The sequence below is a fragment of the Myxine glutinosa genome, chromosome 9 (assembly GCF_964187855.1).
Source record: "Myxine glutinosa chromosome 9, kmMyxGlut1.1, whole genome shotgun sequence".
NCBI classification, from domain to species: Eukaryota; Metazoa; Chordata; class Myxini; order Myxiniformes; family Myxinidae; genus Myxine; species Myxine glutinosa.
The window spans coordinates 121,574,303-121,588,473 of NC_136269.1; the positions used below are offsets into that span (position 1 = coordinate 121,574,303).

Consider the following 14,171-nt stretch of genomic DNA (forward strand, 5'->3'; position numbering starts at 1 on the left):
GCCGACAGGGCAGGCGTGAAGCGCAATGACCAATGGGGCAGGCGCGGGAGCCGACACCGACAGGGCAGGCGGGATGGCCGACGTCGACGGGTCAGGTGCAGACGGGGCAGGAGCTGATGGAGCAGGCGTGAGGGCAGATGCCGACGGAGCTGGCACGAGGCACATTGACCAATGGGGCAGGCACGAGGTCCAACGGGGCATGAACGAAGAGCAACTGGGCATGAGGGCTGATAGGACAAGCACGTGTTTCAACGGCACAATATTTGGTTAAATTATTTGGAACCAACTAGGCAGTAGTGGAGTGACAGCGAGTGGAAAAGGAGTAGATAGTAGTTGAAGAATAAGTTGGTTGGAGTCTTGTGTGTTTGTACCTGTACGGTGCTGTGATGCAACGGGTCTGGACTATCTGAGCCACAAAACCGGCGACCCTGTGGACATGCAAGATGGGAGCGGGCACCCGGGAAAGGGGGACAAGTGACTACATCATTAGGTTTACCCACATGCGTCCAGCGTCTAGGTCTTCACCAATCTTGATATTTATTTATATTCATAAACAATGACAAGGAGGAGCTTTACATACATCACATGTGGCAGCAAATCAAGTCATAAATGTATTTTTTCAAATGAATTACAAGGGCATTAAGAGCTCATCGATTAGGATATTTATTAATTTACAATTGCTGTCTTATACACAGAATACATCAGCCATTTGAACCTGGAATCTCCGAATCATGAAGCTCAGTGATTAAATAGAAACGTCAAACGGGTCAGGCCTCTAGAAAATAAAAGAAAGTTAATGTTGGCTTCTTCTAAACTTAAGGAAAAAATTATCACCTATGTTAGATGGCCAATTTTGCTCAGGGTAACCTTTCACTATGTCATACAGGTGTTATTATATTGAACAGAAGCCTCGATTGGGTAAACTCAGTATACTCTCCTAGATGTCATTGCTGAATATTTCAGACACTTGGGGCTCCATTGGGCCAAGGCTAATATAACCCATAACAGCAGAACAGATTCTGGAGAAACTTTGAGGTCGAGTTAGACACAGCATGGTCCAAAGTTATTACAATTGCTCAGATCCAAGTACAGAAGGTCCGTTACCTCACAAAAGGATTTGGTGGCAATGGTTAAATATGGCTGCAGGTGTCAGTATTCCAACACCGAGTCAGTTCAGTTGAAGTTGCTATGACAAGAAGAAATGAATACCTGAGTTCACTCCTTCATTCCTCTTTTCTCCCGCCTCTGGAACAAACTCCCTCACTCCCTTCAATCCCACTCCTCCCTCCAGGTCTTTAAAACAGCTGTTCACCACCATCTCTTATCTTCCCCCATCCAAAACCTTGATCTTTTCTACCTCCACTAATTCACCCCAGATCCACTTTTTTTGAAATACCAACTTCTTTCCTGGAAGTCCTAGCATATATGTGTGTGTGTGTGTGTGTGTGTGTGTGTGTGTGTGTGTGTGTGTGTGTGTGTGTGTGTGTGTGTGTGTGTATGTATGTATGTATGTATATATATATATATATATATATATATATATATATATATATATATATATATATACTGTATATAGTTTTGAGATTTGTATATATATGACATCATTAAAGGTTAAAGGTTTTCCCCCCATAGTTAGTCCACAAGCAACACGTAGGCCCACTTAGAGTATTAGTTATGTCATAGTATGTGTAAGAGTAGGCTATTTCCCTAGTAACATCTGCGTTGTGTAAAGAAATGAGCTTAGGTCCTTTCATTTTGCGCCACCCTCAAATTCCATCTATGGGCAAAATCGATCCCGCGCCCCATTTTGGCTGATCCCTCCATGTGCTACGCTTTGGCTGCCAGCAGCATTAGCTACCCTTTGTTCGCTCGAACTAGTCAAATGTCACGAGGTAGGTTCGAGGGGAGGAAGGAGAGGTCGGACCTTCGCTCCCTGGCGGGCGCGGTGCTCCGACCGGGGGAGGTTGGGTCACCGTGCCGGAGACCGAAAGGTTCCGCGCAGAGATGGCGCCTGGAACCTTGGCCCAAGCATGCCTCCTCCCCAGAATCGAAAATGCCGGACGGACCCAACCAACAGGAGACCAACCACCCGCATGCATTGCTTGGCTTTTCGAAGCCGAGCTGTGACGAGAATGTATTGCCACACGGAGAGGCTCGAGTATAGTGGACAGATAGCCATAGTGTTGGCGAATGGTAACTTTACCATTCATTGGAGCACATGAGCTCTAGATTATGGGGTGGCAGTGAAAACTAGCCGAGGGCAGGCGAGGATAATTGTTAGGGATTTAGAGATGACAATAGGAGACATGAGATTTAAGTAGTGACTTTGTACAGGTAGAGGGGCCGTAGAGAGATTAGAAGGATGATAATGACGAGGGAAGTGCTTAGTGTAAGGGAAGACGGGAAAGCACGAGTATTAGAGGGAAGTAGTTAGTTAGATGATGCTGTGTGTGTGCAAAAGTGTATAAGTGGTGTATTGAGCACAAGTGGAATTGTGATGAGTGAATTGACTTGCATGGTGTGCAAGTGGGGAATATTTGGTGTGGAATGCTTGGTGGGAGTAAATGGTGTGGAATGAGTGGTGTGGAGTGCATGGTGCGAAGGAGTGAATGGGGGGAGGATGGACCCCTTCACGAATACCCAGGGAGGGTAGTTTAAAGTTAGGTAGAGGGTTTAGGTAAATTGTTGGATATTGACACCTGTGGTGCAGGTAGTAGCAAGGAATTGCTTGGATGGGTGCGTGAGTCTGTGGAAATGGCTGGGCGTGTGGGCCTGTTGGTGAGTATAGTTATTGGGGCACTCCGCCACTGGTAGTCTGTCGGCCAGGTGAGGCCGCAGGTAGGCTCTGGGAGCCAGTTAGAGTCAGAGTAGTGTTCAGTGGGGCCTGAGGATCCTAGGAGAGGATCCGGGTAGCCCAATGCCAGAGAGGGCATCAGAGGGGTGAGAGAGCCAGGAGGGGCCTTCCCCAATTTAGTGGTTTTATAGTACATATTTTATAGACTTACCCCCATTCTAATTGTACATACATTACAGACGTACTCACATGCTAATTGTACATACTTTATAGACGTACTCGGTTGAAAAAAGAGAACGTGTACTATTGGCTACCACGAGGTGGCATTTATGGCTAATGAATGAATGAATTAATGATCATTTTAAGGCCATTTTCCCCGCTAGAGCGGGGGTTAGCCTTGCGGGCCCCATGACAATCATGGTTCCCTGTTTGAGGCAATGTTTTTATGGCCGGATGCCCTTCCTGACGCCAACCCTTGGTCGCCTCTTACGATGCGCAGGGATACGGTGTACCTATTCTAAATCGGGGTACACCCCGTGATCATTCATCCCAGCAAGCTGGTACTCAATTTGCCGACCTCGGAAGGATGACAGGCTGAGTCAACCCCCCTGGCGTTAATTCAGCGATCGACCAGGATTCGAACCCAGGATCCTAGGATCCCAAGCCGGCACCCTAACCGCTAAGCCAACACCAGGCTAATGTTAGCGCATTATATGTGGACAGAAGGAAACAAACAAGAAATATGTCGTGCACAGCACGATACTTCCGAAATCCCTAAAATAACTTAAGTTCTTGACCTTTGGCCTATGTTGACCTTTTGGCCTAAGTTAACCTAAAAAATAATTGGTGGTTGAATTCAGTAGCCTGATACGCAAAATCTTCAAATTTCAAGTAAATTAGATGAAAATTGATGATTTTAGAAATTCAACAAAGATGTTGACCTTTAGCCGATGTCGACCTTTTGACCTCAAAATCAATGGGCTTCTTGCTTATGACGTACCCTACAATTTCGTGAAGTTTCGTGAAGATCGGTTTTAAATTGTGACCTCCAGGTGACTGACAAACAGAATAACGCACAAAACCAATCAATAGATACTTGAAAAATCTTCGATTTTCGCACGTATTGAACCCAAATGCAATGGCCCCTTGTTTGGCGAGGGTAATATAAGAGCAGGAGCGCGCAGAGTGTAGTCGACAAGGAAGGAGATGATGAGTATTCTGAAGAAATAAAGTTCACAAAAAAAAAGAGGAAGAAATATGGGGTTTGGTGGAAAATCAATAAAATAGTGCTGTGAGCTATGAACAAGAGTGAAATATAGATGGTTTAGCGATCGAAGGTGGAAGAGAAGAGTCAAAGTAAAACGATGAGATGGAGTTGATGAGTTATGAGAAAAAGGATTGGTTTGCAGGTTCTGGGTTGTTCCACGTGTGTTCCTGCTTCCTGGGTTTCTCCATCCAGTTTATCAAAGCCAAGAGTTTCCTGGACCAGATAAGTTGTGTTTTCCTGTTTTATTTTCATCCCTTTGTTGTTGGTCATGTTTTCATCTTTTTTTGGGGGCCAAACCTTAGCTCGTTGTGTTAGATCGTCATATTTGTGTCCTTGGTAAAGTCCGGCCTACTCTTGTGGGGCTGGCCTAGTCTGGTTGTTGCTTCTGCCTCTGGTTTTGATCGCACGTGCTTCGTTTTCACTCCTTTTCTCTCAGATGTTGTTACTTCTGATCCTTCAGCTTAATGCGTCTCTCATCCTCGCTCCAAAAATATATACAAAAAACAACAACAACAACCTTTTCTTCACTCCAAAAAAAATATCACAACACAACAGGAGAAACCGAACTCGGTCTGCTGTGCATTTCATTCCCTATCACTTCTCCTTTTCAATATCCACAAATTGAATCTTCACTGAATGAAACCTTTTAATTCCTTCAAAAGCTGTTAATAACGTATTTTAAGATGCTTTACTTTCCTGACCACTGTCAGGAACAACCCATTCATTCTTCTTCTTCTTCTTCTTCTTCTTCTTTTCCACAAATCTAATTTCCCAAAACCTTTTCACTCGCTAAGTTCATCCAGCCTCGTCTCGTACCGACAGCTCGATTTTCTCTGTGCCTTCAATGGAAAGCGCTATTACCACCCCAATCATGAGGTTTGTTGCTGTATATTCAGTTTGGGAATCCTGAGAAGTCCATTTGCAGATGTTGTGTGCACATGACAATCAATTCCCCTTCATGTCAATTAATGGTGTCAAACCACTCCAAGTCAGTACACTCCCCATCACACTCCCCTCTCAGCTTCCCCCTCATCCCACCCACCCTCAGCTTCCCCCGTCCCCTGCCTCACCCCTTTCTGCTCCCCCCTCTCAATTTCACTCCCACCCCTCCCCCTCCGGCACCTCTCCAGCTGCACCCCCCCCTCCCCGCCACAGCACCCCCTAGTTCAACCCAGCCCCCCCTCACCATCCCTCTCCCTGCTCCCTACTCCTTGCTCCTTTCCACATTCCTACACCCGACCAGCAGTTCCTCTTCCCCTGCCCCTAACTTTATGAACCCCAACATCCAAGGCCTCTGCTCTAACCTGGCAGATCTCTAAATCCAGACCACAACCAATAAATAATCAGTTTAACAGAATCCTTCCTCCCACAGGACGTCCATGACTCCTTAGTGTCTCTCCCTGGTTATTCTCTAGCTCCTCCGGTTTTATCAACCTGAACCACATACTAGCGGTGGAGACACACTATACATTGCTAACTCAATGTCTCACTCCATGTGCACTGCTCTTACACCTCCAAAATCCCAGGAGTACTTTTGGCTCCAACTTCCCTTCTGCTCCCACTTTGGCGTTGTTGTTATTGTTGTTGTTGTATAGCCCCGGACAGTTCTCTAAACAAGCCTGCGGCACGGAGATAGCCGATCGATCTCACAAGTGACCCAGAGATCCCCCACATCCATGATGGTGTACTTTCAAAAATAGCCGACCTTCAAAAAGTCAGGACCATGGCAGAGTTAGAGAGATAGTGAGAAAGAAAGAGAGAGAAACAAGAGGGAAGGGCCGGTCCATGGGGACTGATCGGCACTGACCGTGATGACACTGCAGGGGCAGCAGGGAAGAATGGGGAAGATTTAGCCCTCGATTTGCGTTGGTGGGTGTAACCACCACGAAGAGGCGTCCAAGATAGTTGTGTCTATGTGTTGTACCTTCCTTCAAACAGTGACGACTCCATCTACATCTCTCAGACAATATGGATTAACTTTTAACCACTCATCCGAACTCTCTTTTCCTCATATGTGGTGATTTAAATCGTCACCATGCAAATTGCCTGGGTGTTGGTACCTCTCTCACCAGCCATGGCCCTCCAGCAAAGGACTTCTGTGACTCCATGGGACTGACTCAATCTGTGAACTTTCCAACTTGGATTTCTTCAAATGGCACCACGGCCGACTGCTGGTGAAAAGGCCGAATGCCTCAATTCTGTGTTTGCTTCCAAATCTTGTGTCTCCAACCTCTCACTCATACTCAGTTGCACCCAACTGCTCCTGGAATGGGTGTCTTTTGCATCTGAGAAGGTGGAAAAGTTTCTGACAAGCCTCGACTCTGATTCTGCCACTGGACTGGATGGCATCTGCTCATGCGCCGTAAAAACTTGCTCTGCTGTTCTTGCACTTCCTCTCTCTGCTCTTTTTGCCCTATACTTTGCCTAAGATCATCTTTGCCTAAGATGCCCTATACTTTGCCTAAGATGCCATCTGTTCCAACGTTACTGCATTACATAAAAAGGTGCAAGAACAGACCTATTAGCTCATTTCCAATAATCAGCAAGGTCATGGAATCCATCATCACAGTTGACATAAAATCAATCCTTTTCTCCAACGACCTCATCTCAGATCATCAATTTGGATTCAGACCAGATCACTCCACCTTGGACATTCTGCTTTTACTCACCCAACAATGTATGGAGGCCCTCAATGTCAGACATGAGGGTCTCCAAACTCTGTACCGACTGCATCCAACGCCAACTCCACTCTTGGGTTACTGGCTTCCTCCACTCTCCGAGTCAGCGTGTGGCTCTCATCCTTTCATGTCTTCTCCCTGTTAAGGCTGGAGTGCCCCCAAGGTAGTGTTCTGGGCCGTATCCGATTCCTAATCTTCATCAACGATCTCACTAACTCTCTGGAAAATCCTCTTCATCTATTTGCTGATGACTTCACCTTCTTCCGTGACTTCCCTCTGCTCAGACCTTGACAAAAACACAAGATGGTCAAACACTTGGAATTGGTCTTTCAATCCTGAGGAATCCCACACACTCCCTCTCTCCAAAATAACCATAAGGCAAACCCTTCCATGTAATTTCTTGACAACCCTCTCAAAGAAGTTCAGTAACTCAAACTCTTTGTTCTCGCTCTCAGCCATGATATTTATTTACCAAACCACATTTCAAGGTTGGCCTCCAAAGCCAGTTGCCGACTGGGCATCCTTCTTCCTCCATCATGCAAAGTCCTTCCTTGGCACACCTGAGCTCCTCTGCACCGACAAGGCCTCAATCCGCAGCTTAATGGGGGTACAGGTCTCCCCTCTGGGCTGGTGCTCCTGCCTCACATCCTGCTCAGCTTGACACTGTGGAAACCAAGGCCTTCAAGCTCATTGGAATCCTCCACAATGAAGCTGAGCCTATGGTCCTATCACTTTTACATCGGTGGTCTTTATGTCTTTTTCCTCCTCCTCCTCCTCCTCATTTTTTTTGTTTATCTTTTCCCTGCCTTCCTTTTTTGTTCCTCTTTTTCCCTCCCTGCCTGCGAAACCAAGTTCCACATTCTCTTCAATCTTATGCTTCCCTCCATGTCTTCAAGCCAGCTGTTGTTCACTGGCATCTCAGATTGTCCCAAATCCAAAACCATGATCTTTTCTGCTCACGTTAAACCTCACCCCCCCCCTCCCTTTCCCAAAAAAGTTTTTCCTTCCTCCCTCCCCCCCCCACCCCCCCCAAGTTTTCCTTCCTGAGAGTTTGCTTCTGTATCCATCTCATACCATACCCCTCATCCTTAGCCTCATCCCTCGTTGTCCTTCAGTTTCTTTTCTCCCTTGGCCCTACAGTTGGTGTTTCCCCCTTCTCGTTCTGCTGTTCCTTTTCATCTGCTGCGTCGTGATCCATTCTGTATTCTAACTCTTCCATGAGCCTCGACTCTGTTGAAGAAATAAAGAAGGGATGAAGAAGAATCTGTTGGGGATGAGTACAGATGGCATGAATGAGACAGAGGAAGAGGAGTATTTCCTTTCTCCCTCTCTCCCTGTTTTACAAAGATCCAGGACAAATGACAGTTGTGATGTCTGTGTGTGTTAGAAATGAAGGTCGTCACCACCAAGACCCCTCCACACCTCCTCCTTCCTCACCGAACAGGTGTGCTGGCGACGGCGGCGCTGCGCGTGCCTCCCAATAAACGATGCCGAGGAGAGCTTGTAGCGATTGAGGATGCAGGTTACCATGATCACCATGATCACCACCACAGAGACGATGACCAGGACGTGAACAAACTCCAGACGAGCTGCAAAAAATGAGTGAAGAGGAAGCAAACAAGAAAAAAGTGAGGTAAACAATATTACTGCCAAAAATGGCAGAAACATTCCTCTTTAGGTTTGGCAAACTATGTCATCACCTGTCAGGCAAAGACAGTTATCAGGTTTCAACTGGAATTGGAATTGCAAAATAATTGGAAGCAATAGAGTTAGAGAACGAGAACAGGTTGGGTGACTGGTGAAGTTGCCATTTTTATTTGTTGAACCAATTGTTATTATTTCGTGTTCAGTCTTTGTCTGCTGGTTGCATCATTGCTGGGAGTACCACTGTGCAGGTGTCATGCCACCTGTTCCCCAGCAAGCTGGCACTCATTTTGCCGACCTCGGAAGGATGACAGGCTGAGCCAACCCACCTGGGGTTATTTAATGGCACGACAAGGCCTCAAACCCAAGACCCTAAGATCTCAAGCCAGCCACGTTAACCGTTTAGCCACCATCAGGCTGTGTTAGACAAATACAGACCAGTCACATCTCAGCTCCGTGTTGTCAATTTTAGACTTTTTCATGACAATTTCATTAGAAATCCTCTATTTGACCAATTCATTGACTTTTGCGAGGATGTCAAACAAAACCGAAGGTCTTATCAAAAGAACATACTCAGATGCCGAGATGACTCATTTAAAAGTCCTTTAGAGAGATCAGAGAATTAAATTAAAGAGTAGTGAGCATGACTTGTACATGAAGCAAACATGACAGACAAGGAACTCAGGAAGGTGGAAGCAAAGTGGTCCAACCAACAAAACATACATATGGGACGTGCATGATCACTGAAGAGAAAAGGGTCAGGTGGTAGAGAAGTGGGCAGAAAACTTCCATGGCTGACCACACAAAGAGGCGAAAATAATTGAGGCTGTTAAAGTAATAACTGGATGAGCCCGCGGAAATTCCGTGCGTGAGACGGGGAGGATTGGAGATGGGCGGGTTGGGGGGCGGAACTTTGTCAAGAGAATACGCAGTCCCGTTGGATAAAAAGAATAGTGCCTCAGTAAAATATCTTGAATAAATATTATACGTATTATAAATATTATATATATTATAAATATTACACATATTATAAATATTATCTCAAAATATTCAGAACTTCAGAGAAAGAAAAAAAAAACTGAGAAATAAATATTACCTCAACATCATATCTTCACATACAGTATTATCTTCACAACAACATTACCTCAACATATTATCTGCATAACACATATTACTTTTACAACAACAACTACACCTCCAATAACACGACCGCTTTGGAGAAAGAAAAAAACCTAAGCAGTGTATAAGCGACAGAGCCATTTGAGGCCTAAAGGCCAAAAGCCTGAGGCCCATGCGTGCTATGGCCTTCTCAAGGCATACGATGGCTATCGGCTGCAACCTTTCAATATATATATTTGATGATCCTTGCTTTACATTGAAGGGAACACTTATACGGAAGGCCTGACAATTATGAATACTGTATAACACTTCCACAGATGGCTTGGGCCTACCAGAGCTGGAACATGGTGGCCGTATTATTGCTCCAGGTTACAATTGTGGGTGGAGTCAGGCCAGCCGTCCAGTCAATGGGTGTAAGGCAGTCCTTTGATGTCTGCCCACTGATTTACTAATACATCCATACATACATACATACGTACATACGTACATACATAATCCAAACACATTTTGGCTATTTAGAAATAGATAGTAGTAGTGATAGCAAGCTCTGTCTTTAAATTTTTATGAACGGACTCTTGGCAGGCATCAAAAAGCTACATATGTTGACCAAACAGTTTCAAATGGAGCACAATTAGAGTATTTAAATTGTATCAGATGCGCCAAAAAATGTGAATTGTTGCTCCCAGCTTGCCAGCTCGATGACAAAGAGGCTCGATCTTGACATAGGCCTACTACTGGGTATTCGAGTTAAACTTCAATTAGAGTCTGCACATGGACATCGATTATTCTGTTTCTGCCGAGAGATGTCAAGCTTAACTTGCATGGTTTGTCCAAGTCGTCGTCAGAAAGACACAGGTGAGCTTCTCGCCCCGCTCTGCAATCTCGGCGATATCAACATCCTTTAGGAACCAAATATAGACCATCGATTCTTCAATGAGTCCATGACTGGTATATGTTCCACCATGACTTTTGGTTTCCTTGAATTTGAAGAACAGACGATGCCTTCATGGCATCACACGTCTAATGCTGTCGCTGTCATGAGTATCTAAAGCTTTTGCCTTGCATTCCATACTCATCAAAATGGTCCATCTTGCTCAATTCCTCGAAATGGATAAGAACGTCATTCAAAAGAACGGTCAAGAAATACCGTCTCCATTTTTTTCCCTGGGATTATGAGCATCATGCCTGGTATCCCTTAGCTGGGGGTGGGAAATAGATCGAAGATTCAACACGTGCTCAAGTCCTTTCCTTGCCATCACACAGAGCCTTCATTTTTAGCACAAGCTCACCCTCGGATTCAGACAAGCACTTCACGCGTTCATGCGATTTGGGCCTCGACATGTTTTGGTCTTGCACGCCCTGCACTTTCTGTTCTTTGTCCCCCACCAGGTTCCTGCAGGGCTCACACAGTCCAACGACAACCCCCTCCTGGTGAAACTCCCAAAATCCAGGATCACTGCTCACCTCCACTCATTCGTTCCTCATTTTTCCACTGTGGAACCAACTCAACTACATTCTCTTCAATCCCATTCTTTCCTTCAATTCTTCAAGATGGCCATTCACTACCATCTCAAATAATCCCCAATCCAAAACCATGATTTTTCTACCTTATTAACCCCCTTCTACCCTATGCCAACCCCCCTCCTTCCAAATTTCCAGTTTTTCCTTCCTCGGGGTTCCCTTATGCATCCATCTTGTCCACCCCATGCTTCCTTTCCTGCCCCCCCATTCCTCCCCACACCTCTTGTTTTGTCTAAGTCCCCCTCTATACCATAAACTCAGTGGTTAATGTTTCCCCACCCTCTCTGTACTGTTCCTTTTGTCACATTACCTCCTGATCTATTCAGTGTTCTCGCTCTCCCATGAGCCTCGACTGTATACAAAAAAATGCACATTCCAACAATAAGTAGATCCAGCAAAACCAAACAACAAAAAAAAAGTTGTACAATCCTTTCACAAAGTCAAAACGTGCGACAGCATGAATGTTGCATTCAGCAACCTCGACGCCCACTGGGTTCAAGACGTATGTCCTGCACAGAGGAACATCTGCAGCAAATCCATTCATCGAGATACAGCGGTCAGCGGTGTCTGCAAAATCCCAGGAATGCCATATTGAAACATTGTCGTACGAACAGCAAACGGAAATCTGACAAGGCAATGTCTTTCTCTTGCAAGAGTTCCATGACCAAGACATTGAAAATCTCCATGACCATGAATGGGGAATATATTTGAGGAACCGCTCCATCAGGAGCTCCACCGGTTACAGTTTACACATTGCACCGCAAAGGTCAGTTGATGGACATCACGGTACAAGTCTGGAGTGAAGTACACAAGTAATAAATAGTACTTTGCGTTTTGATAAGTCAGACATAATTGCAGACAAAAACATAGTTCTCCCATCTCATTGATAAATTCTTCATAAATATTTGCATATCGATGAGAGTCCCCTTGTCGTTCTTGGCCCCCTCCTCTTCATCCTGTACCTGTCCCCCCTTTGTCCCCTTGTCGTTCTTGGCCCCCTCCTCTTCATCCTGTACCTGTCCCCCCTTTGTCACTTAATCCGCCATCATGGTCTCCAATTCCACTGCTTCACCGATGAAGGGTGTCTCATCCACCGTTTCTAAACGGTGGATGAGAGTCCCCTTGTACAGCATTTCCATATTTCTTGATGTGCTCAAGGAATGGCTCGAACTGGGTGTGCACAGCTCCAAAGTTCCCATATAATTTCCATTGTGCTGTCATCCTCACCAAGCATGTATTCTCCTTTGCTCTGCCTCTGAGTAGGGGTAGTTATGACTTGGCCGATTGTACGGGGAACAAGAAAAAGAGCAATCAGAGATTGCAAACCCTCTCCAGGATGTATTTTCAGTGTTTTTTTAAGGCTTCGTGTTAAAAACAAATATGGCGGCCGAACCACGTGACCGAAGACGTCATCATTTATTTTGTTCAACACCAATTTATCGCTAGATGACACTCAATAAATTTCATCTTGATCGGATGAAGTTTTGTACTTGTCGAATGACATCATAATTGAGGCACCTATGACATCATCATTAACATATTTTATTCCCCATGGAGAGTTCTTTACAATGAGCCATGTCTCAATTTTTTCTATGCGGCGCTTTCGGAGATAGAGGTGCAAAGTTTTTCGTTTTTTCCCAAGATGGCGCCCATACCACGTGACCTATGACGTCATAATTATCATTCAAAAATTCTACAGGTGGAGTTGCACCTATGGTGGAAATTTCCTGTCAATCGGACCAGCGGTTGCCAAGAAAATCATATTTATTCTGTGCGGACAGCCAGACAAACAGACAAACAAGCAAAGAGCCAGACAGACTCTCCCGACAGACAGACAGAATCATTGGAATCTCCCGCGATGAAGCTAACTCCAAGGGCCTCTCACTCACTCACCGCAGGCAGGTTGGTTGTCTTTCCGTCTTCTACCGACTCCTCTCTGGCCTTGCCTCCCCCAGCTCTCTCTGGGCTCTGTCCCGCAAATATTCCTACAGGTCGCACAAGATCTGCCTGCAACCCTCTTATGGTTAAACTACCAAAATCAAGACTCTCTGCTCACCTTCACTCCTTCATTCCTCTTTTCTCCCGCCTCTGGAACAAACTTCCTCACTCTCTTCAATCCCACTCCACCCTCCAGGTCTTTAAAACAGCTGTTCACCACCATCTCTTATCTTCCCCCATCCAAAACCTTGATCTTTTCTACCCCCGCTAATTTCACCCCAATTCCACTTTTTTGAAATACCAACTTCTGACCTGGAAGTGTCCTTGTGTTTTATACTTCTCCCACCCCCCCCCCCCCCAAACCCCTTCCCACACCTCCTCCCCCCAAGCCCTCTCCCTCCCACACATCTCCCTGCTCTCAAATGTTGTGTTTGTGTGCTTCCCCTTCTCTCCCCATCTTGTCTTCTGCTCCCTCTTTTTATATATTTTGTTTGTCTGGTTGATTTGTTTGTGAAGTAAATGTTAGCTCTTTCACGAGCCTCGATTCAGTATACAAAAAAAAAGAAAGAAAAAAAAAAGACAAACGGACCCAAATGCAATACCTTCTCCTCCTGCGAGGGTAATTAACAGACATACTCACATGGATCGACCAAGGTTTTACCTTAATGAGGGTTCACCATCCGCACATGTTTTTCGGTTTTATATACAGTATATACAGGTAGAGGACAAAAATTTCCTCTGGAACAAACTCCCTCACTCTCTTCAATCCCACTCCTCCCTCCAGTCAGTTGTTCACCACCATCTCTTATCTTCCCCCATCCAAAACCTTGATCTTTTCTATCCCCGTTAATTCACCCCAGATCCACTTTTCTGAAATACCGACTTCTTTCCTGGAAGTACGAGCTGTGTCCGTGTGTTTTATATCTCTCCCACCCCCCCCCCCCCAACTCCCATGCCTCCTCCCCCCCAAGCCCTCTCCCTCCCACAGATCTCCCGATGTCCCTGTTCTATACTGTTGTACTTGTGTGCTTCCCTCTCACTCCCCATCTTGCCTCCCACCCCCTTTATTATATATTTTATGTGTCCATTTGTTTTTTTTTGTAATAATGTTAGCTGTTACACGAGCCTCGATCTTGTAGACAACATTTTTTTTTTTAATGAGGCGCACCAACAACAGCTTACACGCAGGTGTGGCCCATATGTTAATTTA

At 45.4% G+C, this 14,171-nt stretch overlaps 1 protein-coding gene across 4 annotated transcripts in view; it reads right to left on the bottom strand.

Annotated features, from left to right (window-relative positions):
• PMEPA1 (prostate transmembrane protein, androgen induced 1) overlaps nt 1-14,171 on the bottom strand; it is a 35,216-nt gene that overhangs the window by 13,105 nt on the left and 7,940 nt on the right. For 2 of the 4 annotated variants that reach the window (XM_068128314.2, XM_068128317.2), the window contains 2 exons: nt 8,177-8,328; nt 372-428 (listed from right to left, as the gene is read on the bottom strand). In XM_068128314.2, coding sequence (XP_067984415.1) covers nt 372-428; nt 8,177-8,328 — 209 coding nt within the window. Of the gene's footprint in view, nt 1-371; nt 429-8,161; nt 8,329-14,171 lie in introns of all 4 variants that reach the window. The other 2 variants (XM_078784857.1, XM_078784856.1) reach the window with 2 other exon arrangements.